Here is a 26983-nt window from a genome sequence, read left to right on the forward strand (position 1 = left end):
TTCAGCATGTTTCACTATAAATGATTAAATCATTTTGAGAATAAAATTAGAGGATTAGAACATACATGTGCAGTAACAGTATTGCTGCTTTTAATCAGAACTACTAGTGCTTTTACGTTTAGGACATGTGTATAGTAGTAGGGACAGCAGCAGAAAAGTATAAATTGGGCTTCAGTTAAGGGAGAATGAAAAAAAACAGTAACAAGGTATAGATGAAAACAGAAGGGGAGAGGGCGAGTGCCAGACAGGGGCAGAGCTCAGCCCAGCTGCACAAAATGTAATTGTTTGGTATGGCTAGACATAAACCATCAGGACAGAGAAGACCTGGATGAAAACAGAACAGAAAGGGACAGAAGGGAGCTCAGGAGGAGGTTATTCAAAGCTACAAAAAATAACCTAGAGTAATTCCTGCAGATGTGAATGTTTCTTGTTGGCAAAGGCATGTCTCGTTTTCCTGTGACGGCTCGCTACAAGAGAATTTCTAACAGGGGTGAAGGTCTGGACTGGAGGTGCAACACTCCCAGTTCTGCTGGTGATACGTGCTGTGGTCACTGGGACTCCATGTTATGCTTCAGTGCTTTGTGTTTATTTTCAAATAAGAAATTAAATTTCAAGTACTGTATTTAAAGGACATTTAGGAAGTTGAGAACTAACATTTTACATGCTGACAAGTTAAGCCAGGATAGAATTTCCAGGTCAGTCTTCAGTTGCCTGAAAGTGTAGGAGCCTCCATCTCCCTACCCTGTGCTTCTTTCGCCTTGTCCTGGTGCACTAATGGGATACTAAAGGCAGCCACCTCCTTTACTACACAACTTCATTCTTAGAGACAGACAGTTGGTCCTGTGCGCTTTGCTATTTCATAACATTTTAGGTTTTTTAATTACTGGCTCTTCTTTTGAAGAACGTGTTCTACTGATCAGGTTGATATTTGCTGCAGAGCCAGCAGGTAGTCCCAAGAGCCACATGATTTACAAAAGAACTTGATACTGAAGTCTTATACTGGAGTATCAGATTTGTATTCTTAAATTCTCCGAATCAAGAACGTATTGAATGTTTTTTTGTTTCTGAGGTTACCTGCAGGCAAATAATTACAATTGGGATGGACATAACGCGCAGGAGAGTTAGAATACAGGTCAGTAGATGAGATGATTAGGACACTGTCATTGTAAAGGGCAAGTCTTAGATGTGAGAGACCTCGACAGTGGATCCATGTGCAATGGTACGTTCAGTCTGGGCTGCAGTCATCTCTGTTGGCCCACAACCCGGCTGACTGCCTCCTACTGTGTCCGTGTTCATGTGTGAAACTCAGACACGCAGCTGACGCCCAGGACTTCGGAACTGGTCGTCTTCTTGGAAGGCTCAGGTCTCGCACCAGCGTACAACACTGGCTCCAGAAACTGGGGAAGGGGGAGGTGGAAGAGTTCTTCCCTTCCTACTGATTGTTTACTTAAAGTCTAGAAATAAATGTGAGGAAGGATCACTGCCTGGGAGCTCCAGGGTGCTTGAGAACAGCTCATCAGACAGCTCAGCTGCCCCTGCTCTGGGGGACCCCATCAGCCTGCACACCTCGGATTCTGAGGGCTGTTGGCACTGCACCCCTAGGTTAGGGTGCTCATGACCTGAGCCTGGAGCGAGACAGGGCTTAACTTGGCCTCAGCATAAAATAGTAACATATCCTAAACTATATAGTTGCCTGATCCTTCCAGAGTTGCCTTTTCTTGTCTTGTTTACCAATGTGCCAAGTCAAAATTTGTCAGTAAAAACCTTTCCTTCTGGGACGTATTTAATCATGTAGTTTGAAATGAGGATCCTCGACTAATAGGTAAGTAAAGTGAGAAATTACACTTAATGTAATGTACTTCTTGAGCGCTTTTTTCCTCTCTATTAAACAGCAATTTAAACTTAACCTACAGTCTCTTTTTTTCTTTTTTTTTTGTGCAATTATCTAGACACTGAAGAAAACTTCTCTTTAGCTATGGATGGTGTCCGTTAGTGTTGTTGGCCAGTTTCTCTTTATGCTAGGCCTTGCCTTTACTTAATCATGTTTCTTTAAGTTAAGAATGTGGTCTGATAATAGTATGACAAAGAAGTAAATGAAGACTTGGTTCAGAAGGTCTTTGCATTTTGTCGATACAGCTGTATATGTCTGTGTTAGTTTTGTACCTTCTTTTCTCTTTTGTTGTAGTCTATGCATGGAACTTTGAAAAGTGTTGAGGGGCCACCAAACCTGGGGATAAATCTGCCTCTCAGTACTAAACCCACAACTCAGAACTCAGCTGGTCACAACAAAGAGGACGCAAAGTCTGTCAACGGAACAGAAAAGTTGGAGAAGAAATCTCCTTCTCCCATAAAGAAAGCAGAGCCTAAAAAAGTCGCTAATCCTGGCTGGACGTGTTGGGAGTGTGATAGGCTCTTCACTCAGAGAGACGTTTACATCTCTCACATGAGGAAAGAACACGGAAAGGTAAATGAATAATATTCAGTTACAAAAAAGTGACTTAAACCTGAAATGTGAAGCAATTTTTTTCCAAATTCAGTTGTGTTTTTGCAAATAACTCCTTTAAGTTCCATTGTTATTCTCCTCTGTTCTTGTATTTCATCTTTCTCTCTTTGGCTGCTTAGTTTTTGTCATTCTCTATGTAGTTCTGCTGAGGAAGTCCACACACTCTTAATTGTAGGCTTGTTTATCCAGTACCAGAATTTCTTCAAGATGGAAAGAGTGAGGGATGTTCCAGTATTTCGTCCAAGTCATCTAATCTGATCCAGGTTCTTCGTTCCTCCTTTGTGCTTTCCCAGTTCCCTCTCTTGCCAGTTCATTAACTGTTAGGCTCAGGGAGGAGTCTCGTTCTGTGGGTGCAGCGAGTGCCAAAGGGCACCGCGTGGTCAAGGCAGACGCCCCGTGAGGCTGAGCGTCGCTCCGCAGTGAAGCGGTGCTCAGCGGGACCCTCAGCGCTGTGTGTGAGACAAGCCGCAGCGAGCTCCGGCAGCACTCGCCCGCGCTCCGGTCCTGCCCTGCCCCTGTGCTCCTGGAAACTGCCTGGAGCTTCCCTCAGTGGGAGGCAGGGAACTGAACTGAAGCACTGCGCTGCCTGCAGAGAGAGCCAGCTGGAAGGGGTGACAGGCTTCCTCTGTCTAAGTGGAGAAGAATCATCTTGAGTGAAAATCTGTAGTTTTCAGGATGCTAATAGGCTATAATAAATGATAGCACATTTCCAGAGGTTTCTGTGTCCCTTCATAGAATCATAGAAGTCTATGTGTGAGAATTCAGATCGCGTGCTTCTCTAAAGCTGTTGCGCAAATTATTTTATTCTGTTTATAAACATTTTATGGAAAAGCTGAAAATGCCAGACTACTGAGTGTCATCTCTAATTTTCTTATGACAGCTTCAAGCAAATAGCACCCGAGCCTGACTGACAGGAGACTATTTCCATGTTTCTCCTTGTCTTCCATAACTCCCACTCCGTTCTTTCAGCCTCCCTGCTATACAGAGTCCTGTAGCTGCATTGCCAGTCCCCCTTGGAATGAGACACACCCCACCAAAGGATTGTGATTCACAGAACTACATTTTCTTTTACCTGGCTCTCCTTTTACAGCTTGAGGGCATGCAAAGGAGACAAGCAGCTGAAATCGCACCGTCTCCATTTGATTTCTCCAGTTGCTTTAAAAGCCTCTTTTTGCATTTCTGTCCATGGAAGTCACTAAGGAACTGTTAATTGCTTCAGCTTCAAGCCTAGCAGGTGTATGCCTGACACTTCTGCTAGGCAGCGTATGTAAGGAAACTCCATAAATGTGTTACTGTGGCAAGCCTGTGCCCTGAATGCTTGATTCTGATCCTGTGACACTCACGCAATCATAGCTTAATTTTCTGTCAAAATCAGTCTCTTCAGCAGCATGTAAACTGCTGGTGCACTCCGTTTTGCCTGTTAGCCCAAATACTAACTCATCAGTGCTGTACCAGCAAACAGAAATAAGTTTAAGACCAGAGGCATTTTACGCTGATACAATTCCTAAAGCAAAACAACGCAACCTCCCTATGGAACTGTCACTCCAGAGTGAGCTAGAGAACAGTACCCAGTCTGATCACATCCACAGCAGGGGCAGCAGGCATCTCAAATAAGGTTCATCACACACTGATAATGCTTTCTCAATATTAGCTTTAAATATATATCTTGATCTGATTTTAATAAGAACGTGCAGTGTTACCTCAAGAGCAGCCCTTGTTATGAAATATTAGATAATTGTTGCACTCAAGTACTGGCCTAAACACCTGTTCACTGCTTACATTTATGTGCTGGTTTTTATCCCTATCCAAGTGGTTCCTGGAATAACACAGGAGGCGCATCTATATATACCTAAATGAATAGAGATACAACTCCATGTCTTTCAGAAATGGGTGATAAAGACCAGTTGCTACGTTCCTTCCAGATCTCTCGAAATTTTCAGTAATTGTTACCATGAAAATGACTATACTCAAAACCAGAACTTTTACGGATACATCTTATTGTAGAGAGACTAGAAATGAGCATTAAATAACCAAGCATGTGATCTGGGTCTAATAGATAATGGAGTTAATTTACAGTCTGTGTTTCTGAAGAATGATAGGTGTGGGTTAAATGCTCTAAAATGTTCTATGCAGAATGTTTGTTAAAAGCTTTAATTAAGCAATTCATGAGCTATTCACAAAGCCCATTGTCATGTAAGGTATTTGAAGATAATTAGTTTCAAACTTCTAATTGCTGCTTTTGCAGGATCAGAGTGAAAGTCTGGAGCTGTAAGCCTTCTTAGCTGATCCCAGGCTGGATTATTCAGAGGTATTCATAGGAGAGGTGCTGCCATGTGTATCCTCTCTGGACAGATTCTGGAGTTCCCAGACCTTACTGGGCAGTGTCTACACAGGCAGACAGATTCACATTTTCTGTATCCTCTTCCTGAGCTGGTTGAAGGTAAGCCAGCTGTAGGGTAGGAAAACTTGTAGCCACCTTGGTGTGACACTCTGTCTGACCTTAAAAGTGCTGTTTTAAAAAAAAAATTATATGTTACTAGCCTAAAGGGTGGTTCTAACAAGTCTGTACAACTGCTGGCTGGAAACTGGATCCCGTATGTCTGCACTCGGCCGGGTAGGCGTGCGCGGAGCTTCCTAGGACTCCGGTGTGTTTCTGTGAAAGGACAGATGTTTTCTAAGCAGGAATTGCTTTACCAATTCCGACGTGCTGTGCATCTAATTGAACATCCTCTTTCTCCCTGTAAAGACGAGATGCTGTATAGCAGGTCCTGCTGCACCTAATTACAGAACTAATGTGTTAGTTCTGTTGGTTTTGGCTGCCATTACAGAAACTAACGCATCCAAAATCCTCTCCAGGTCTCTATCCAGAATCTTCCCAAGGAGTGTAGAGCGAGCGTGGTGTCAGGGGTGGTCACCGCAGGCAGCGCCCGGCGCCGCGGGAGGGACAGGGCCCTGCTGAGCGCAGTCCTGCTGCTGCTGCCCTGACCAAGGGCTCGCTGCAGCTGCGCTGGGCAGTGGCCTCGGCAGAGACACGTGGGCTGCCTTGGCTGAGCGCCTGTGGTGGTGCAGCACGGGGCAGGGCTGGCTCTTCACAGAAGCCCTAATACAACTTCGCATTTTGTTTATTTTATAAATTCTTCCCAGAGCATTGCAGTCATGAGCATACTGCAAAATGTATTGATTAGTACATTAGCATTAATGAGCACATACTGTGTGTACACACTGTCAGGTTTTCACCTTTAACAATTTAAGAGCAAAATATGTTGATTTCCTTTTATTTTAATTGGCCTTTAAACGTGAAAAGGAAGTCTAGGTTGAACAGTATTGCATCTCTAACAGCATAATGTTGACTAGCCCAAATAAAATTACCATATCATGTTTCCTAATGGGCTGCTTCACATTTGCATGAACGACCTTTCAAAACTGCTTTTCTTTCCTTCCCCCACACTCCATGTGATTTTGGTCTCGATAGCAAAAGGTCGCATCTCACTGTAACAGCTCTTACTCCTTTAGCCGTTCCAGAGATCGCTTTCTCCTGTGTACAAACCTTCCACCACTCACTCCAAACTTTGCAGTAAATTATAATTTTCAGTAATGAAATCACCTCTGCAGATCCCCACTGGCTCGTCTGTAGCTGTTCCTGAACAATGTAGCCATTAGGGAGAATGTAACGTGAAGTTCAGCACAAACATAAGAAGGATGTTCTTCAGTTCCTTAAGCATTTCTGTATAGCTTGAGCTTCTTAGTATTTAGGAATGAGAATTCTTTTTATTATTATTGTTGATTAATGTTAGGCACTAGAGAATGACTTATGTCATGTTAAAATGTCCATGTGGGTTATTGTGCATTGGTTCTGGAGATATTTCTTCAGACACTGCAGCTCCTGTGGCCATGTTCAGCTGGAGTGACACAGATGGAGACCACTCCATCCTTCTCAGCTTCCTTCCTTTTCTTTCTCCGTCCACTTAAACTGTAATATAAACCCCACAGGATTCCCCAAACAGATGTCCCTCAGGTTGGCATCGGGCCGCACCTCTCGTTTCTTCATCTCTTTTCTGACCGTTAGGTGTCGGTGTCTGTGGCTTTGGCCCTTGTTAGGTGCCCTTCGCCCCTCCTGGCAGGTGACTGATCAACTGCAGACTCAGTTTGGGGAAGGGAAGGGAGAGGTTACTTTATGGTGAAAGCGAATCTCTCACCGTACTGCCTTTACTGATCCAGAAATAATTCACTGATCTTCCTTGCTTCTCTGGAGGAAGAAATTCTCTTCACCCACAGTCTGACACCAGTTTACAACTGGTGGTAGATGTGTGTGTAACTCATGCTGGCCACACTGTTGTGAAAGAGGCCCAGGTCCTCTGACTTCTGCAGCATTGCTGTAGGAGTGGTGTGTACTTGGAGGTAGAGTACCAGACATGGTAAGTGATGTTTCTTTCCTGTTACCGAAAGGTTTGACACACGCATTATTTTTACAGAGCTTTTTTAACTAATGTCTTTTTCTTCTTTTTTTAAAGCAAATGAAGAAACATCCATGTCGACAATGTGACAAATCTTTCAGTTCATCCCATAGTTTATGTCGTCACAATCGTATCAAGCACAAAGGCATTAGGAAGGTTTATACGTGCTCGTAAGTTCTACTTTTATTTATTTAGAAACAGAATATAAACCAACAAAAAACCTTGTTAGTTGAATTTATCTTCTAGACTGTATAAAAGCCAATGTCCTGTTCATTCAAATGAATCAGTTATTTAGATACATAGACAGGCTAAACTGTTTGGGCTGTCCTGCATGCCTGAAACACAGCAGGCTGCTGAGAATGCACGGACATAAAGTCTGCTGGCTTTCGGGGGCTTTGGGAAGCAAATCCGGAACTGAGCTGAGCTGAGAGTTGGCGTGGCTGATAGTTTTACAGAGGTGAACCTGGTTTTAAATAGAGTCTCATGTACACAACCCACTGTGCCAATCTACAAAAGTCAGTATTTGTAGTATTCTTTCTCTTACAGAAAACAGTGTGTAATGTCTAAAAATCCTCCGTGATGTTTAAGAGGCTGGAGAGACGATACATTATTTAAAAGAAGAAGCCATGTCAATCAGAGAGGATCCATAATACCATTTCTGTGGCATCTCTTCACTGGTAGATGCATATGTGTGTGTGTGCTGTGGACCTGAGGTGGCAGTACTGAAGAGGCAGCTGCCAGCAGCAGCCATTCTCTGGCTGAGATCCTGCCCTGCCCTGGGTGATCTCGGCTTTCTTACGGAAAGCACGAGGGCCCTGCTGTGGGCACGTGAGACGGCTGGGCACAGCACGGCGTTCCAACAAGTGCTTTATAACCTCCCGGCTCCCTGTGCCCTGGTTGCCTGACACAACCCACACATCAGATTGTTCCTCGTGTACCCTTAATTTGTACTTGAGCCTAGGTGAGCTGGTGAGCCTGGACACTATTTCTCTGGGGGTATGACAAGTAGCAAATGCCAGGTTTCTTTCTGCACACCCTTTGAGCAGAACTTATCATATTTCTCTGTTTTCGTTTCAGAATGCCTACAGTACTGTCTTTTTTCCTTTTTTTTAAATAAAATTAAATGAAACGGCATTTTAAAAATTAAAACCTCAGGAGAAAGACTCAGAGAGTATTACAGTTGAACTCCTCCCCTGCGGTTCTTGTTTGGCCATCCCTCCCCAGACACCTGTACGATACGTTACACGGTCGGAGCTCAGGGGGAAGACACTTTCCACAAGCACAGGAGAGGTTCAGCAGTGCTGCAGCTGGTTCTGTCGGGAGAACAGAGCGCAGACTGTGAAGGACAAGGTGGTGCTGCTGGTTAGTTTGAGGTTTGGAAAGAGAGCTGAGAAGGAATTACTAGTTCAAGGAGATAAAGTATTTGGATTTGAATGCAGAATTAAGTGTTGTCTGGAGCTAGCATTCATCCTGCGTGGAAGGTGATTGCTTTCCCTGTGAAATTTAAATTAAGGAGAGCTTTGGAAAGTGTCTAATAGAATATACAGTTTGGTGATGTTAGTGGAGGTCTAAGAAACAAAACTCAGATGCTCCCAGGTTTTATTCTGACTCACACTTTGTACCATTTTGGATATTATCTTCAGAGAGCTTCTTGTTTTCTCTGAATATAAATCGCTCAAACATTTCTAGTTTTATTTTGTAATTATGCTCATTTTCTTATAATGGTTGGAAAGGCGTTGTTGCTATCATCAATAGGTTGTACTCTAGTCTGGATTTATTTACCAGTCCTATTTGTATTCCTCAGAGTACTACTTTTGATAAGTGTGACACCTGAATCTGTGCACGTCTGCTTTGTGTTTATGTAGGCACTGCCCAGACTCAAGACGTACTTTTACCAAGCGGTTGATGTTGGAAAAACATATTCAGTTGATGCATGGCATTAAAGACCCTGATGTGAAAGAAATGACTGAATCAACCAATATGGAAGAAAGGGAAGTGAAAGAAGACACGAAGGTAATCACTTAGAAGATTCATTCAGTCACTCAGAGTGAATTTTTTGTGGGTATACATTTAGGATCTTTAAATAGACGCAGGTATTTTTGTACAAGTCTGATCTTCTGTGAAGTAGAGCCCAAAAAATGTCTTAAAGTTTCCTGCAACAAATTCTGTCATGCTTGAACTAGAACATGTTTTTGGAAAGACTTTCTGTTTGGTTTGATCACTGAATGATGCAGAATATAACTTACTCCTTAGTGATTTGCTTTAAAAGCACCTTTCAAATCCTCTGCAACCAAGTCTTCTCATAGCTGTAGAAAAGCTACAGGTTACGTAGAAGCAGTGTGACCTTCTTTCAACTACCCAGCCTTGAGCTTATTCGATACAAATTTTACAGTGAAACTGCTTTCAATCTGATGATGAAAATGCAGGAGGATCTCCCACTGTGTTCAGCATTGGTGTGGCTTCACCTGGAGCACTATGTGCAGTTCTGGGCCCCACAATTTTAAAAAGGATGTGAAGGTCCTAGAGTGTGTCCAGAGGAGGGAACAAATCTGGTGAGGGGCTGGAGGGCAGGTGCTGTGGGGAGTGGCTGAGGGCTCCGGGCCTGTCTCGCCTGGGAGAAGGGGCTGAGGCTGAGCTCAGGGCTCTCTGCAGCTCCCTGGGGAGGGGATGGGGAGAGGGGGGTGCTGAGCTCTGCTCCCCGGGATCCAGGGACAGGACGCCTGGGAAGGGCTCAGAGCTGCGCTGGGGAGGTTCAGACTGGACGAGAGGAAGCATTTCTTCACCCAGAGGTGGTCAAACCCTGGAACAGGCTTCCTGGAGAGGGGGTCGCTGCCCCAGGCCTGTCGGTGTTTAAGAGGTGATTGGACAATGCCCTTAACAACAGGCTTTAACTTTAGGTCAGCCCCGGAGGGCTCAGGAGTTGGACCAGATGGTTGTTGTAGGCCGCTTCCAGCTGAACTATGCTACTTTTCTATTGATGAGTGTTAGAAGGAAAGCAAAAATAAGGTGACAGCTCTGTCCAAAGACTTGTTACATGCAGACATTAACAGCATTTTTTAAATGTTTGGGGCTCTATATGATAAAGAATTTCACTGCTGACAGCAGAGACAGAGACATCTGTTTTTTAAAGTGTACTGTTGTCCTTTATATGTTTAGCTTATTTAAGTGTTGAAAATGTCAGCTATGTACATTGTCTCATAAACACCATGGAGCATATCTGAGCCACATAGGATGCAGAGGATTCTTGAGGAATATTCATGTCAGAAGAATGACAAGGAGAATATAAACAATGATCAGTTTAATTAGTTTTAAAAAATGTGCAATAGGTTAGTTTGGTTACTAGTGATCAGGAGATAATCTGTCAAGTCAAATTTCAGGCATGAAATAATACTAAGTAATTAAAATGGAGTTCCAGAAGGTAGTACTTGAAAAGTTCCTCGACTGATACTCTACACCCTGTACGCAGCAGAGGTCTCATTGGTGTGTGTACTCGGATGCAGTTACACTGGCAAATATTTATTCAAGTTTATCCGGTGTATTAGATACTGTAGCTCTATCTGATCTGACAGATTTTGTGTGCAATTTGTAATAAAGAAAACCCCTGGTTTTCCAACATGTACAATATATATTTGCTAGTGTTATTTCAAATACTGTATTTATCAAAGTTGTACTGGAATCTACCAAGGGAAGGTTTTTGAAGTTTGCAAGTCACCAATAGTTATGAAAAGCACCATGTATTCACCTCACGTGATGTACCATTTCTGGCTTTTTTTAGGTTCCTAGTCCAAAGCGTAAATTGGAAGAACCTGTACTGGAGTTCCGGCCTCCACGAGGTGCAATCACTCAGCCATTGAAGAAACTAAAGATAAATGTTTTTAAAGTTCACAAGTGTGCTGTTTGTGGCTTCACAACAGAAAATCTCCTCCAGTTTCATGAACATATTCCTCAGCATAAATCTGATGGCTCTTCGTACCAGTGCAGGGAATGTGGACTCTGCTACACATCTCACGTGTCGCTCTCCAGACACCTCTTCATTGTACATAAGCTGAAGGAGCCTCAGCCAGTATCAAAACAAAATGGGTCTGGGGAGGATAATCAGCAAGAAAATAAACCCAATCATGAGGATGAATCTTCTGACAGTACGGCATCAGACAGAAGATGCAAAGTGTGTGCAAAGACTTTTGAAACTGAAGCGGCCTTAAACACTCACATGAGAACACATGGCATGGCCTTCATTAAGTCAAAAAGAATGAGTTCAGCTGAAAAGTGATCAGATTATTCGGGATGCAGAAATCTCTCTCCACATTGGAATACTAATGACATTTTTGCTACAGAAAGTTCAAGGTATAATAGTGTTAACAGTACTGTTCAGGCTGTTGCAATATATTCTGCATAAAAGCGTGCCCTTCACCTCATTGTCTATACCCTCAAAACCATTGAAGCAGTATTTGAGTTGAAAAGAGTTTGTATATATTTAAACTAATAACTTTTGTACTCTTTGTTATGTGTTTGTATCAGTATCTAGTGGAAAATTTGGGTTTTTCTGTTTTGTTCTGTTTTTTTCTAGTAAGTTGCTTTAAAACAGAGTTCTGAATGCTGGGGCAGTTCCTTTGGGTTCTCTTAAACTGTTTCTTATTTGAATGCTTCTGAAAGAGAGTTTAGTGAATGGAAGTGCATCAGAAGGCAGTGCTTGGAGGGGAGTAGGGAGGGGAAGCAAGCTTAAGAGATTTTAAATTCTAAGAACTCATGCTTCTAAATGTCTAAGGAAGCTTTTAAACTTTCTCTTTATAAATATATACAAAATTTAAAAAAAAAAAAAAAAAAAAGAAAAGAAGAAAAAGTACCACTGCATATGTAAAATGCAGGGCTGGTTTTAGGTGGCAACACCAGAACAGGTGCAGACCCCCTAGAATGATAAAGTACTTTTGAAAAGTATAATTGCACAACTCTATGTATCATGAAGTGATTTTTTTAGGCCATCAGGTGCTTGTGATCAAAGCTCAAATTGTTACAAAAGGGCTGGGCTGCTCTGGATTTAACAAATAAGATGTAATTAGAGGAATAGGTTTATAATGATGATGTTTTTTGTCATGTAATTTATTAAACATTATATAGAAGCGAGTACACAGCATTATGTATTTTCCTTAATTTCTGGTTATTGAAAGAAAATAGTTAACCCTTGCTACAGGGGTTGGTATTTCCCAGCTCTGTATGCTAATGCCAAATGTACTTGGTGCTCAGTGTTACATCCAGCTGTCGAGGAGCTAACACACCAGCCTGTGTACGTATAACGGGGGCTTTCAGCTTTAGCACAGACCGTACGAAGCTAGTTCAGCCATTTCAAACATGTATCTAATATCACTAGTTACGCTTTCACAAAGTACAAAAAGGTACCATACTGTCCCTTTCATATATAGTTCTCTGTGAGAGTTATATTTTTGGTTTGGTTTTGCATTTTATACCTTGTATGTATCCCTTAAAAAAAATTTTGTACTTTTTTTTAAAACAAATTGTGTATATATAGATAGGTGCATGATACACAGTACTAATTGTTTGGTTCCTTACAAGTCTTGCTGCTGTCAGATGTTACTATACACTATGTCCATTACAACTGTATTAAACACATTTCATATGTAAATAAATGTGGAGCATTTTGCCCCTAAAGATTTGTGAGATTCTGTTATTTATCATTAAATTTTAAAAGTTTGAAAAATGGAAGTGTTTGAAAAAATAGGGATCCTTCTCAGCCACCTCTGTAAAACTTCTTAATCACTCTGGAAATTGTGTATCGGATACATCAGTTCAGCTTTCTCTCTCCATCCTCATTCTTAATTTGGTTTGTTGGTAAATGCTTGTTATCCCATTTATATTACTCACCTACTGAGTGGTTATGAGGTACTTCTCCATCCTAAAACATACAGCTGGCGTCGCAGGATCTTAGTGCGTAATGTACACTGGCCATCACTGCCCTTTCATTAAGTGTATACCTCTTGAACACTTGTTTGTTGATGTGCACTGTCAACTGTACAACAAATGAGTTATCACTATGCAGAATGGTGTTTTGTATACAGTGAACAGATAATAAAAGTTAAATTTTCACAGCCATTATTAATACTTTTGTTTATTTTCCCCTTTCACTGTCTTGCACCTGCAAGGGATGCTGCAGAGCAGTAACTTAGGTTGTTGTTGGTGCTGTCAAGAGGCAAAACACTAAACGTTACTGACAAGTCATCTGAAAGCTGTTGGGCACGGTGTGAAGCCCTCGGTGCCCCAGCCCACTGCCCAGGTCTGACGTGTGCAGTGCAGGCTCCACACTGCCTTCACCCCCGGCACTCCACTGAGTCCCTTTCGCTTGAGCGGAGCGCAGCTACTCAGCAGTAGGCTCTATTGAGTTTTAATTGGGGAACTCTCTTGAAAGGTTTAAGGGATAGTGGGTCTTGAACTGCCCCATGGTCTCGAGACACATTTCTGTGTTGGAGCTTATGCACGCTTGGGTACGGCAGGACAGCGTAACTTCTCCAGGTAAATGGTTCCTTTTAGCAGACAGAACTGCACTCAGCTGGGTGAAGGAGGGAGGAGCTCTGCTGAGGACTCTGGCTTTTTCCAAGTACCAGACTTGGGGTGGAAAAAAAAAGATACTTAGTGGGACAATTAATACTACAATGTCTCTCACATAGTATTTCTTGCCTAGTCCTCCAGCTCCTCCAGATACTGGGGCTTCTGTATCTTCTGAGTAACTCAAGATTCCTAGGTACTAGTAATAAAAAAGGCCTGTTGGGTACTTTTCTCTTTCCAGGGGAGCTTTCCAGTGTCCAAGCATTATTCCAGGAGTGGTACTTCCGCCGGTTCCCTTTTGAGATTCTTCTGCATGGAAGCTGGTCTCCTCCAAGCAGAGATTACCTGGTAATGACCAACCTGTTTGTTTATTGCTATTTTACTTGATCTTGGGCAAAAGACAGTTTCACATTTCATTTGGCTGACCCTTTCAGAAATCGTGGCTCCTTTGCTGCTCAACGCCTCGGTGTAAGTTTGTCGTGGTCCTAAGTGTGCTGGCCTCATCTCCCCATAAACCCAGCTCTCAGGGGACACGCGTCCTTATCAGACAGAAAAGCAAAAGCAAGTGGTGGCCTCAAATGCAACACAGGCATGTTGGAAGTGTAGTGCCTTATTAATGAACTAACTTTGTACTGATTCGGGGGCTGGCCAGTCACCCGCTCTCTCTGCTGCCAGCAGGGTCAGTGATGGTTTTGGTTTGCTGGAGGAGAGGCTGAGCAGGGAGTAATGCCAGCAGGCTTGTGTTTCAAGCAGAAGGGATTTTAAGGGACAGCATGGTGTAATATAGCCAACGAGGACAGCACAGAGAAGGGAAAGTGTAAGAGAAGTTTCCTGTGCATTTGCATACCAAAGAAGCAGCAGCAAGCAGCTGGGCACGGTTTCAGCACACTGGAAACCCAAGGAATGCTGCTGGAGAGCCACGGTAAAGGGAATGAAAAGAAATGAAGCTGCAGCCTCCCCTCCTCTTCCATCCCGCTGTTCGGCTGTGCAGGCTGAAAAGGGAGTAGCTGCAGCCTGAAAAGCTTCCAAGGCTTCTGCTGGGGCACAGCCTGAGCCATGACATTCACAGTTGCTGTTCAAATTAAAGCAAGTTCAGCTCGGTGTGGGTTTGCTGTGAGTTCAGGGTGTTCCCCTCAGGAGCAGGGAGCAAGCCCTGAATTAGGAATTCTCTGGAGAGGCTCCCAAAATGTGGGGATGGGAGGAAGGACAGGAGCGAGAGGAAGGCAAACCCCCTTCAGAGCATGCAGCAGGACCCCCATCAAGGGCACCTCGCCATACCTGGTCCTCTGCAGCAACCAAACCACCAGCCCCAGCTGCTGCCAGGCTCTGCCACGGAAACCAGTCAGAGCCAAGCAGCAAACAGGGCTGGGCCAGCCGGGAGGCCATCGCCGATGCAGCGGCCACCGCTGCCGTAGCCTCCCAGTCCCAAGCACGCTCGAGGGAGGCACTGAGCCTCCTTTGCCATTGCAAACAGCCTGGGGACCCCTGGAAGACAGGGCACCCCCCAATCGGCGCTCTGCCTGTGGAGCTACAAGTCTGTCAGGGCTTCCTAACAGGAATCTGGTTTCCTGGAGACCGGGAAGTGAACAGCACGTTGTAAAGCAACGTGAGACACCAGTGAAAAGGCAAAAGTCTCAGCATGACTAGGGGAATTATCTCCTCTTGTAAACCATAAAGAAAATATTTAAACATATTTTTACCTGACATTTGAATTGTTTGCTTTTAATTAATGTTGTGACACTGATGGTCAATTACATTGATGACATTAATACCCCTCTTTCTACACCTTCCTTCCTCTGAGGATTTAACAGTAATGGATTAAACCTCATAAAACCTCTCTGTGAGGTCGGAAAGGGATCATTTACCCTCCACTGTTTTTCAGCCACTCTTTTGGTTGAACACAGAGGTACATAATGTTGCACATAGATTAGAACAGAAGTACTAATTAAGGCTTCAGGGAACATAGCATTAGTGTCAGGTCTGGGGTTAATGTGTAGCATTCACCCTGTGCAAAGGCAGGGATTTCTGACCCTGGAGGCAATGCCTGACAGGTATATATGTGTGTGTGTATGTATAGACATCTTCTCCTGTTGTGTGCCTTTCCATTCGATCCCTTCTGCTCTTCAGCAGGGTAGGGAGCTCACTGAGACCTCTTCCCAAGTCTCCAGCTACAGAGAAACTGCCTGATCAGGACTGCAACCACCCGTTGGGGAAGAGCGACTGTGACCAGAGCCATGCTCCTCAGCAGCACAGCCAGTCCCACCTCTCCTGGTCAGATGCAGCTGCCTGGAGCGTGGGCACCCAGTGCGGTCCCAGAGAAACAGCCGTCAGCACAGACCCTGCACGACAAGGCTTGGACGCACCTGCGAGCTCACGGCATTTTGCCAAGAGGGTTGGGAGGGCTGGCTGTGGCATGGCGGGGGCCAGGTGCCATGCTGGGGCATGTGCGCGGTTGGGCCAGCGCGGCGGGGCAGGCGGGCAGTGCCTGGCTGTCACGCCGCCTGTCAGCAGGGCTCTGCAGACGTGGGGTCTCTGGGAAACAGCACGGAAACAAGGCAATGAGGCTGTAGTACGCGTGGAAAACAAAAACACAAACCACTTGGGCAAGTTTTGAATGCGTCTTCCTGGGGACACGCACTCGCTTATCAGTGGGGAAGTAACAGAAAATGACAGCATGGAGCCAGCCCTCCACATTGTGCACGGGGCCATACTAAGACACTTTCCAAAACGTTCAATTTACCAGCAACAAAAATGCGCTTGAGAAAGGCTGTGAGAACGGTGGGAAGGAACAATGAGAAAGGGGAAGTGGGACAGCAGGTCATCCAGAGCCACCTCGTTCCCTGCAATCAACCCCACAGGAAGCAAAATGCTCTGCTGTGAGGACAGCAAGCTGGCGCAGCAGCTGTGGGGCTCGGCGGCCGTGGGGCTTGGCGGAGGGGCGAGCGCGGCGCAGCTCTCCTGCCGGGCCTGACGCTGGGCATTCAGACCGCGGGAGCGAGGCACAGCGATGGCTGCCCGCTGCCGAGAGGAGCGCCCAGGCCCCGTGGCTCTAGCTGGGCCTCTGCGTCACGCGGTGCCGTGGAATGGCGCAGAGGCAATGGGGATGGCACATTCAGGTGGGCGGGGGTTTCTCTCTCTGGTTGCCCAGCTTGCCCGGGGCCTGCGCCCAGAGGGACCAGCCTGCAGACAGCAATGGGTAAGGCTGCAGCCCAGGGGAAAGGGCGGTAAGAGGCTGAAGCACAGCTGTGGTGGGTGGGGCAGAGGACTCAGCACGAGGTGACAAGGGGAACCAGGTCCCACAGGGAGCAGAACATTCAAAACTAACAAAAGACCTATTTTTTAACTCTGTCACACAGTTAAACAGTGCAACTTATTCTGCCACAGAAATTGATGAATATAAAGGTTTCAGCAAAGCTAAGAAATGTATTTGTAGGAAATACAAACATTTTGGAAGGCTTCCTTCATCTCTTATTTTGATAGATCAATACCTGTGCAAGAATCCAGATTACCTGATGTCTGCCCTGTTCACACTGCAAGAACCTGGGATAACACGATCTTGAGATGGATTGGGTCTGGCAGCACTTACCATATGGGGGGTAACTAGTCTACTAATTTAGTCTAGTAACTAGTCTAAAGTCAGAGGCCTTTGACTTCCATGCAGGTGGAAACCTGCTTTTCAACCTCACACATACAGTGTCACAAAGTGTAATTTAGCTACAGGGTCTCAAAGGAGGTTTGGTTGGGCTGCTGGCACTGCTTTGTCATTCAACTGAAATAGGGCTTGATTTAGACATAAGAATACAAGAAGCAAGCAAAGCACTCAGTGACAAGGGCTGTGTCTGCATACACCTTGAAGAGATGATACTTTTGTTTGTGGAGGGCAGTCTTGAATAAATGCCAGAGGTGTCTGGATTGAGGGCTGTACTTGTTCATAAACAGCCTGAAAAAGGGAGGCACAAGTCACAAGGTTGCTCATGACACTAAGCTATGCAAGGCAGGAAAAATGACTGCAAAGCACTGCAAAAGGACATCGCAGTACTGAAAAAGGTGAAAAAATGGCAGAGAAGAGTCAATGCAGAAAAATGCAACATGATTCAGAAGTGATCAAAGGAGACTGAGTTTACATACCAAATGACAGACCCCAAACCAGCCATACTAATCAGGAAGAAGACTTAGAGTCACAATTGCTAGTGCTATGAAGTTGTCAGTCTGACACATAGTAGCGATTTAAAAAGCAAACAGATTAGCAAGACAGGAATATGAAAACAAATAGGAAATGTAGCTTATGCAGCTTGAATTCCCCACCAGCACCTCAAAGACAGATCAGACCCGGAATAGGCACATGGAAGGACAGATACCACAAGGACTTCTGCAGGGGTGCTGTCAAAACAGGGTATGGCTCATCAGCCTGAGTAAGGGCTGGCCCAAGCAGGTATGCCAGAGGTTACTAAAGCCACGGCAATGAGGAACAGGGTTGAGAAATGGGAGCATCCAAATGAAATAGAGGGTTCAGAAGTGCTTCTTCATTAAATATGTAGTTAAATGGGGAACTCTCTGCAATGGGATGTTACAGATCCTAAAAGCTTACATGAATCAAAAAGTAATTAGACAAATTCATGGAAGAAAGATCCACTCAGGACTCTTTAAAGACAAAAACCGCTCCTCTGGCTAGGGAGCTCCCTGTCCTTACAGCCTCTTCCAGGCATCTCGTGGTTTTGGCTGTGTTAGAGACAGGGCTTAAACTAGACAGGTCTGGTCTGGGCAGGATGGCTTTAGATTCTTTCCTACCCAAGCTGCAGCTTTTTCTTGCAAGCAGAGATCCGCAAGTCATTTTCCCATTGTGAGGTCCTCTGCAGCCCCTATGGCCCCGACCCAACGGCAAGGAGGTGCCTGTCCTGCGCTCCTGGGCTGTCTGTCCTCTCTCCCCCCCCCACAGCCATGCCAGACCCTCACCAGTCCCGTGCAGGACGGGTTCTCAACTGTTTCAGTCTAGCACTCCATGCCCCCACAGGATAACAGTACAGGCAGGGGCTATGCACCTTGATGTACCACTAACCTCAGCTAGAAATATGTCTAATTCAATGCATGCATACGTATTGTCCAGTGCGCAGCCCCTTGAACACCTCCACGTGTATCTGCCTCTTTGTTTATGGGTTACGTACCGCCTGCCCCTGCACCCTGCCCACAGTACTTGGCTCCGTGGTACCCCTGGTATTCGTAGGGCTGGTCCTGACTTGCCGAGGGAGGTATTTAGCCCTGTCTTGGCCAGCTGGCCCTCTTGCGGAGTAGGCACAGCAGATGTTGAATCTGTCTGACCACAATCGCTGTACTTCTGGACTTGTCTGTTTTTTTTATTTCTGGAGGACATTTACAGATGCACAACCTGACCTGCCAAAGGCCCAAATGTTCTCAGTTCTTCACCTCTGTGTATCTGTGGGGGATTCATCACGGCAGGCCTATTTAGTTTTAAAGGGATTTTTATATAACTCTGACCTTTTCATTCTGTTAATATTACCTTTCTCAGTACACCTAGCATGCACACGCAGCTGCCAGGCCAATAATGGGACACAGAAAAACCTATTTTGTTTTAAAACCTTTCTCAAATATTAGGGCAGGTCAGGAGTCAATTCTTTGTATTTGAATTTCAGATTATTACTAAAAGGTTATCTGTCTAGGCTCCCGGAAGGATGAAGGGTGGGTAATGGAGTGAAAAGAGAAATAAATACAGAACATGGCAAACACAGAAGACACAAGCGTACCCGACCTACATCCCTGGGCTTCGCAAACAAACTGGGCTCTGTAGCCAGAGGTGGATGCAGAAGGAGCAAGAAAGAAGAAGCACTTCTTCCCTTGGAAAAAAATGGTATTTTCTCCTCAACAGTGACTGTACAAAAACTGGTTTTAATGTTATTTCTTTCATAGCTGGAAAAAAGATAGCTTTCCTCCCTGGGGGCCAAACAGTCCGTCTGAGGGCATCGCAGTGAGACACCCTGCCATGCGGCTCAGCGGTGAGGAGAGAACTGTGTGGGCTGCCAACAGGGCAGGGTGACCTTGTCGCGACGGGACACCCTGCACTGCGGAAGATGCCAGGCCGCGGGAAGCCCTCCAGTGAGCCGCGCACACGCCGAGCGCAGGCCGAGCGCAGCCCTCACCATCACTGCTGGGCAGAACGCCACCCTGCAGAGCCCCAGCTGGCGCTTCGCCCGGGCTGCCCGTGGCTCGGCGGGCAGAGGACACTGTTTGCAGCAGCCCCCACAGCCTGCGGGTGTGCCTGGGCACTGCACAGCGCAGCAGGGACCGGGCGATGCCCACCCTGTCCCTGAGCCCTGCGCTGCCTCGATGCCAGTGGCTGCAGCCCATGCAGTCACTGGGGTCGGCAGCTGAGTCCTGGCAGAACTTGACACGTGCAGAGACCCCCACCTCCATGAAAACACCAGCCGGGAGGACTGATGCCAGCCAGGGGTGAGAGCAGAGCCACGCGCTGAGGCACCGTGCTCTCCTCCACTGCTGTAGGGTGTTTTGAAAAGACCTGGTAAAGCAAGGCACTGGAAATGACCCAGATTCATCTGGAAAATGAACAGGAGGCACCACAATTTTCTTCTCTGACCCCCAGGTTTCTACTTTGAAGGAAAAAATGTATTTGGAGCAGTAATGTGACTATTAGCAAAATAATCTGAGCATTGTATCCTTCACAGAGATGTCCCCTAATGTGATTTGGCAGAAGCCTTTATCCAGTTCATTTATTTCATATTCTCAAATTCTGCTATTTTGTATTCAGTGACTCTAATATGATGGTGGGGATATGGATGCACTGCGTTATAAGTATTGCTCGCCCTGAGTCCCTCCACCACTTGGCTAACATTGCCATAGCTCTGCGTGCCAGATTGAGATTGAAGGTCAAGTACAACAATATTTCCTGGTTTAAGTGACTGTCACTTTCTCAGTTAAAATGCAGAGCAGTTCCTGATGAATGCAATCAGGCTGTAATTGGAGGAGTTACTGTCTCAGAATATCACTTGGCCATTACATTTACATACTGTTGCTGTTAGCAAAATGAGCAGAGCCCTTTATACGCAGAGAAACGTCTCCTCATCAAGCAGCACCAGCGTTGCTCCGGACAGTTTACCTCACGGAGACGTTTCCCACACATTATGTGCTCTGCTCAAGTAATGTCAAACACTTCCCAAATGCTCATAAAGTCAAGGCATGAGCATCAAATAGCAGACTGTGGCCAGAGGCCAAATTCATCTCCACTGAACTCAGTGATCGGGGGCCAGATTGTCTTATATGGTGCTATGATTGAGGCCTTCAAGTGCCATCACATATATAATTTCTTTTTTGTTTTCACAGGCAACATTTTAGCCTCAGTTCTTCAGTGCAGGTTAAGCAAATAGCAAATAGTTAATGAGTATCATTGTCAGCCAGCTCAGTTGCTGGTGCAACACTGCTGATCTTCCCAGGTAATACAGAAGAGAGAAGGGATCATGGAAAAGCCATAAACAGTTAAGACACTGAGGTGACAAGAAATTAAGAGATGCAGATAAAGTTTGAGAAAAAAAAACAATCAGAACTGTTTAGGAATCAAAGTGTATTGGTAAAATGCAGAAGAGACATGACCTTTCCTCTGTAGAAGGGAAGTTACTGTCAGCCTCTAAACTCTCCAGCTGTGGCTCTCGGAACAGTCATACCTCAATCTGGAAGCAGACAGAGATTTTTTAAGGTGTTCCTGCTCTCCCTTATCATCTTCACCCCTGCCTTTCCGTGTTCACCTCACCTGATCTCAGGCTGACGGAGCTGGCTTTATGAGAGCTCCCAGACCCTTCCAGAAGCAGTTTCACTTAGGTCAGGACATTTTCTAAACATGTTAGGTTCAGTTGTGCTAAAAGTGAACTGACCACAGGCCAAGAAAGCAGTAGAAGAGCTCTTGATTTAACCACAGATCAGGTCTGTCTCCTTGCACCCCTACTGTTACCCCAGGGATCTGGGGGAGACGGCAGCAAACACCTCACAGCAGACACGCACCACATCCCTGTTACACAAACGACATCAGTGCCTGTGTGCATGGCCAAAAACATCCAAGAAACATTAACCTTTACTGGTAATGCTTACTACAAACCCCCAAGACAATCCATTTTCCTGCTTCACAGGAGATTCATCAGGTATTGATATCACTATTGTGATTAATAAAAAGTGGTAATCTGAGCCTGCACTCGAATAAATGACTGGTGTGTTATTCAGTGCTGCTCTCAGTGTCCCTCCTCGTGTCAGAGGCAGCAGCAGGGACCCCCTGGAGCTGTACCTGCGCGGGTGCTTTGGGCAGACATGGTCATGCCTCACCATGAGCTGCAGCCCGGGGGGACAGGGCAGGGGGGCTGTGGGCTGGCTAGCAGCACAGGCAGAGCTCAGCACTGCTTCCCGGCTGAGCCGCCGGGCAGGTGAGCTGCCACAGGAAAGGTGGGAGCTGCAGGGGCACGAAGGAGAGCACTGGCATGACAGTTGCTGCCGCTGGAAGATGGGGGGCACAGAATACTGCTGAAAACTACTGCTGTCCCCAAAATACCTGGCCTCACCCCCACCCCGACTGCTGCCTGGCAGCAGCCTGTGGGCACTGGGAGGCAAAACGGAGGCCAGGCCGGTGGCAGGGACGTTTGGGTCCCATCCCGGCAGTCGCTGCCCTTGGCCCTTCTGAAGAACATCAACCACGTGCAGGGCAAGACGAAGCAGTAAAGGGGTGTAACCCCCAAAGACGGCCAGCACCAGAGCCCGGGGGTAACACCAGGCCAGCAGCAGAAGTGCAGAGGCAGGAGGCGGCAGCGGTGCCTCCTGGTCAGCTCCCGCACAGCGGTGGGGTTGTCCTGTACGTACCCCAGGTGCTGTGGGGCTGCTCAGAGGGCTTAAGAGGAGGAGACGGGTCGCTCCCCACTTACAAAGGAGGGCAGATCCACAGAAAGAGAAGTCATGAACTTGAATGATACAAATGAGGCAGCTTTAGGAAGAGCTGTGTCAGGTATTGTCAACAGGATCCGGTTTTGCTGTGACCATAAGCCCATCAGCCACGACACAGAAGCACTGCATCGCACAGCAAAAGCACACAGTGCCCAAGGCCATCAGCAAGCAGCCTCCTATAACACCCCTCCCGCCCCAAAGAGCACCGCGTGAGAGCACCGCAGAGCCCTGCAGCTGTTGGAAGACCCACTCTTGGCTCAGCATCGGGGCCCCTGTAAATACCGTGCTGGGAGGGGACAGGATGGCGGAACTGGAGCTCTGGCAGCCACAGCTCCGGCACCATGCGGTGCCTCTGTCTGCCCGCCGGCCGCTGGCGGGGAGGGCGTCCGGCTGGGGACACGGGGACAGTGGAAGGGACAGGCAGATTTTGCAGAAGCGTTCTGCAGGACAGCTACTGGTGCAGACAGCGGTATTGCTGCTGGGGCATCGCTTCTGCACTGTCAGTTGATGTAATGCAGCTTTGAGAACCTGATTATGCACATGAGACCGTGCCTGTGGGCTGAGACAGAGCATGACAAGGCCAGAGAACCACCTAAGTGACAATTAAGCCTGTCACTAGAGCTGAGATCTTTGGGAGGGAAGGCTGGGTGAAACCTTCCTGATGAGGCTGCTGAACTTTATGGACACTCCCCACTCACAAATGCAAAGAGCATTTCAGATTCAAGCAAAGCTGGTTTTATGCAAAAACTGTACCAGTTTTCATAGGAAAAAGAAACAAAAAGTCCCATAAGCCATCTCAGTGTTCTCCCCTCCCTGAGCACAAAGTCAAACCTAACATATTACACACATTTTTAGTTCACCAAGAGATTGTTCTTGGATAAGGATTAAATATTTCCTTTTGTTAGAATTTGTTAAAAACGTTTTTACCTTCCCCTTGTGTATTGTTGGGCAATTTTGAAAGTTAACCTTTTTTTTCACTGGGAAAAGCCTAAACATCTTTTCAAGTTTTTCTGATTTTTTTTCCTGTTCCTTGGGGAAGGGGAAGGAAAAGAGAACATTATTTGCTAAACTCAATTGAGTGTTCAGATAGTTTGATCCCTCCCTCTCCTTCCCCTTTTCCCCCAGAAAAAGCAATTATTTTCACAAATAAACTATTACCTGAAACAAATCTACTCAGCTGTAATCTGATTAGCTATCCAGATTTTGGGTTACAGAGCAGACTAAAAATGTGGACTCATACATTTAGAAATACAGCCATGCAAAGTGACATTCTCGCTGAAAACTGCCTATGAATAGATCCTTGCCAGCTACCAAAACAGACAGTAAGATTAATGAGAGAAGTCACACAAGACAAAAGCCATGCATGCGCTCAAGCAGCAGTCTCCAAAGTGGGGTGTGCGCACCCACTGGGATGCAGGAAGAAAATATGTCTTGTACCATTAAAAAATAAAATTAAATAAAAAATTAAATTTAAAAAATGAAATTAAATTAAATGAAATAAAATATTTTTTAAAAAATAATGTTTATTTCACCTTTATCATCTTTTTTTGTGTATGTTTTATAATGTACATAATATATTAGTACAGTAGTACATTTATGTAATTTATAAATAAATATACAGATATTGGGGGTGCATGATCAAAAGATTTTTACTGATAGGGGTGTGTGATCAGAAAAGTTTGGAGACCACATGAAACAAAAAACCCTTTCTTGTGGACAATGGCAGGCCTGCTCTTGCAGAAAATACTTGTAGGTTAGGGGCTGCTGCCAGCGGGTCAGGGGGGCACCAGGAACACCGTCCGACCGTGCTGAGGGCAAAACCCATCTCAGCCTCAGGCCAGGCGCCAGACACCCCTCTGGGAATCACCCCCAGAAGGCGTTCGATATTTGCACTGCTCTCAACAGATTCTGGGTGAGGAAACAGCACTTTTGAGGGTGCTTCGAGAACATGGAGACCCCTTCCTGGGCTGCAGACAGAGCAGCCGTAGGCAGCCCCTTCCTGAGCCACTTCTGCAGGGAGGGTTGCCATTTTCCATAACCCTCCCCAAAAGAGGGAGGAGAGGAGTTCTCAAAGGCTATTAACAAAGAAATCCTTGCTGAGATGGTTTAAATTATAAAACTCCTGCTGTCCACCTAACACCCTTAAAGCAAAGAAAGGAATTTTATTGAGATAAAGGGCAGATAAATTTGAACGTAATACAAAACCAAGACACAATGATAAAATAAGAATGCCCCTTGGGGGCATGCACTGAAAACAATAGATAAATCAGAGCCTTCACCAAGCTCCAGGGAAACTCTGCACTTAAATTTTTCAGTGGCTTAAAAAAAAGCCTCTCAGAAGAGTGAGACTTAAGCCAGAAAGGCCCATTAATAACCCCAAACATGAAGGCCTGCATTTCCACGGTGACAGGTCATTCTGAGAGTCCTGCCTGTTGGGGGCCCAATTTTAAGGAACCTTAATGGGATTTCAAAGGCAAGATGTGCAGTATTGCCTGAGACTACTCACTGTGTGCTCTAACCGAAGCAACTGAACTTTCTTCAGAAATCACTTTTAAAAGCAAAGGTGTGTACCTGGGGCCATATTCCCCTGTACTGTTTTTCACACACAGAAGAACACGTCAGTGGATATTATGCGTGTGAAAATGAATGAGGCTGACGTGTTGAAGATAATGAAGCTACACGTGAACCACACAAGGAGGAAAGAGGTACGTAAGACTCCCTGCCGGCTGCTCGGGAGAGCTGTTAGCGTTCCTGTGCTTGTCAGAAACACGATTTCATGCGGAAGGAGGCAACTGAGTCAGGGTTACACTCCGGGTAACCTGGGCATCCCAGCCCATACTGTCAGCTCAGCTCTGCGCCTCAGAGAATGGTATAAAGTTCAGAGACTGATTTTTCTGAGAAACTGAAGAGAAGTAGTCACTGGGTCTAGTGTGGAGTCCCCTGCAGCTTTGCTCTGGTGTGTAACGTTGGGTGAAAACGTGGAGTAATGCGATCTGAAGACAGAGACGCCTGGTCCTGCATAGTTCCTCTGGCAACAAAGGACAAGTAATGGGAGGAGGTACTGGGGTCATGATCCTGCTTATGGACATGGCAAAAGAAAATCAAACAGGGGGTGGCAGGAAGGTGAAGAACAGTGTCATCTACTGCGTGCACATGGTCCAGTGTTGCTTCCAAAGCAACGGGTTCCAAGAGATGTGTTGAGTGAATACCCAATGTAATAAAACATATATGGTATTTGTTGTTCAAATCTCAAAGGGAAAAAGAAGTTGTAGTCAGGACATCCACCTCCACCCCCCCAACTCCCTGGGGCACCGTTGCCTTCGGGGTGGGGGCAGCTGAACTCCTGCTGCTGGCTCCAGCTGGGAGAGGGCTTGTTCCTGGGGCGCCATCAGCCCGACCTGAGCAGCGTGCCCAAGCCGAGCCCTGGAGCAGTGTCGCGGAGCCTGGCCCAGCATGAGGGGGGGGGGGGGCAGAGCTGCCCCCTCCCCAGCCATGAGGGCCCGTCCCGAGCACCCAGCTGCCCCAGGGGGGTTGGGGCTGGGGCAGGGGGCACGGAGCGGCCCCAAATTAGCGTTTAGGTTTCTGCTCAGAGACAGGTGGCAGTAAACTGTCTCGAGGGGGCTCTGTGCCGAGCACCCCCCCCCTTCTAACCCGCTCATACTTGTAACCACGTTCTGTTAATACCAAATTGCGTTGTACCTAAACTATGTTGTGGCCGAAAAGTTTTGTAATTCTCTTATGTAAATAAGAAATAAGATATATGTGTATAGTTTCTATTGTTAAAATCAGTTATTAGAAGGGAGCTAAAATGGCCCCCATCTTCAAGCCACTACAAAAACACTTGTGCTGAGTCATCCCCCCTTCTGTGACGGAAACCTGAAAAAAGCCCGCCGAAACCTGAGAAAAGCCCGCGAAAACCTGAGAAAAGCCCGGGAAAACTTGTTTACAACTTTGCAGACCCCTCAGGGTACGCCCATCATGAATATGGATGAAGCCTACACTATAAAGGGACTCGGTTCTGCCGGGTCAGGTGTGTGTCCTGGTAGAGCAGAGATTCCCGGCACACCCAGCGCTGTTTTGCTCACTTGCCAATAAATTTATTATTGATCACTAAAAATTGAGAAGTGGTTATTTCCCACTAAATTACTTTTAATCTATAACACCCAAGTCCCTTTCCTCTGAAATACTTCCCTTCTCTGGCACATCTTTTCCCTTTCAGCACTGCTGCTTGGCAGATACAGCAGAAACTTCTTTCGGAGCAAAGGAGGCTGCTTCCCGCTTACTTGCACTCAGGTGCAACTCCTCGTATGGGCAGCGTAGTGCTCCAAGGACAAGAGAATGCAGAAGAGAGTGTGGTGTTGGTGTAAGTGGCATCCTGTTGCTTCTGGACAGCACAGTGTGCATTACTGGCTGCTCTAACAGCCTGTTGAGCAACAGGAATGGGAAGCAGAATAGTTCCAAATGTATTTGGAAAAAAAGCCTGCTCACTGGGGAGGTCAGTTACTGCATTTCTGCCGTGCTTTAC

At 46.0% G+C, this 26983-nt stretch overlaps 1 protein-coding gene across 11 annotated transcripts in view; it reads left to right on the forward strand.

Moving 5' to 3' along the window:
- Positions 1-13062, forward strand: part of ZNF532 (zinc finger protein 532) — a 49402-nt gene extending 36340 nt beyond the window's left edge. For 10 of the 11 annotated variants that reach the window (XM_074855556.1, XM_074855549.1, XM_074855558.1 and 7 more), the window contains 4 exons: positions 2186-2464; positions 7015-7127; positions 8823-8970; positions 10733-13062. In XM_074855556.1, coding sequence (XP_074711657.1) covers positions 2186-2464; positions 7015-7127; positions 8823-8970; positions 10733-11227 — 1035 coding nt within the window. In that variant the 3' untranslated portion in view covers positions 11228-13062. Of the gene's footprint in view, positions 1-2185; positions 2465-7014; positions 7128-7503; positions 7805-8822; positions 8971-10732 lie in introns of those variants that run through there. The other variant, XM_074855560.1, reaches the window with a different exon arrangement.
- Positions 13063-26983: the final 13921 nt, after the last annotated feature.

Source organism: Strix uralensis, chromosome Z (assembly GCF_047716275.1).
Source record: "Strix uralensis isolate ZFMK-TIS-50842 chromosome Z, bStrUra1, whole genome shotgun sequence".
NCBI classification, from domain to species: domain Eukaryota; kingdom Metazoa; phylum Chordata; class Aves; order Strigiformes; family Strigidae; genus Strix; species Strix uralensis.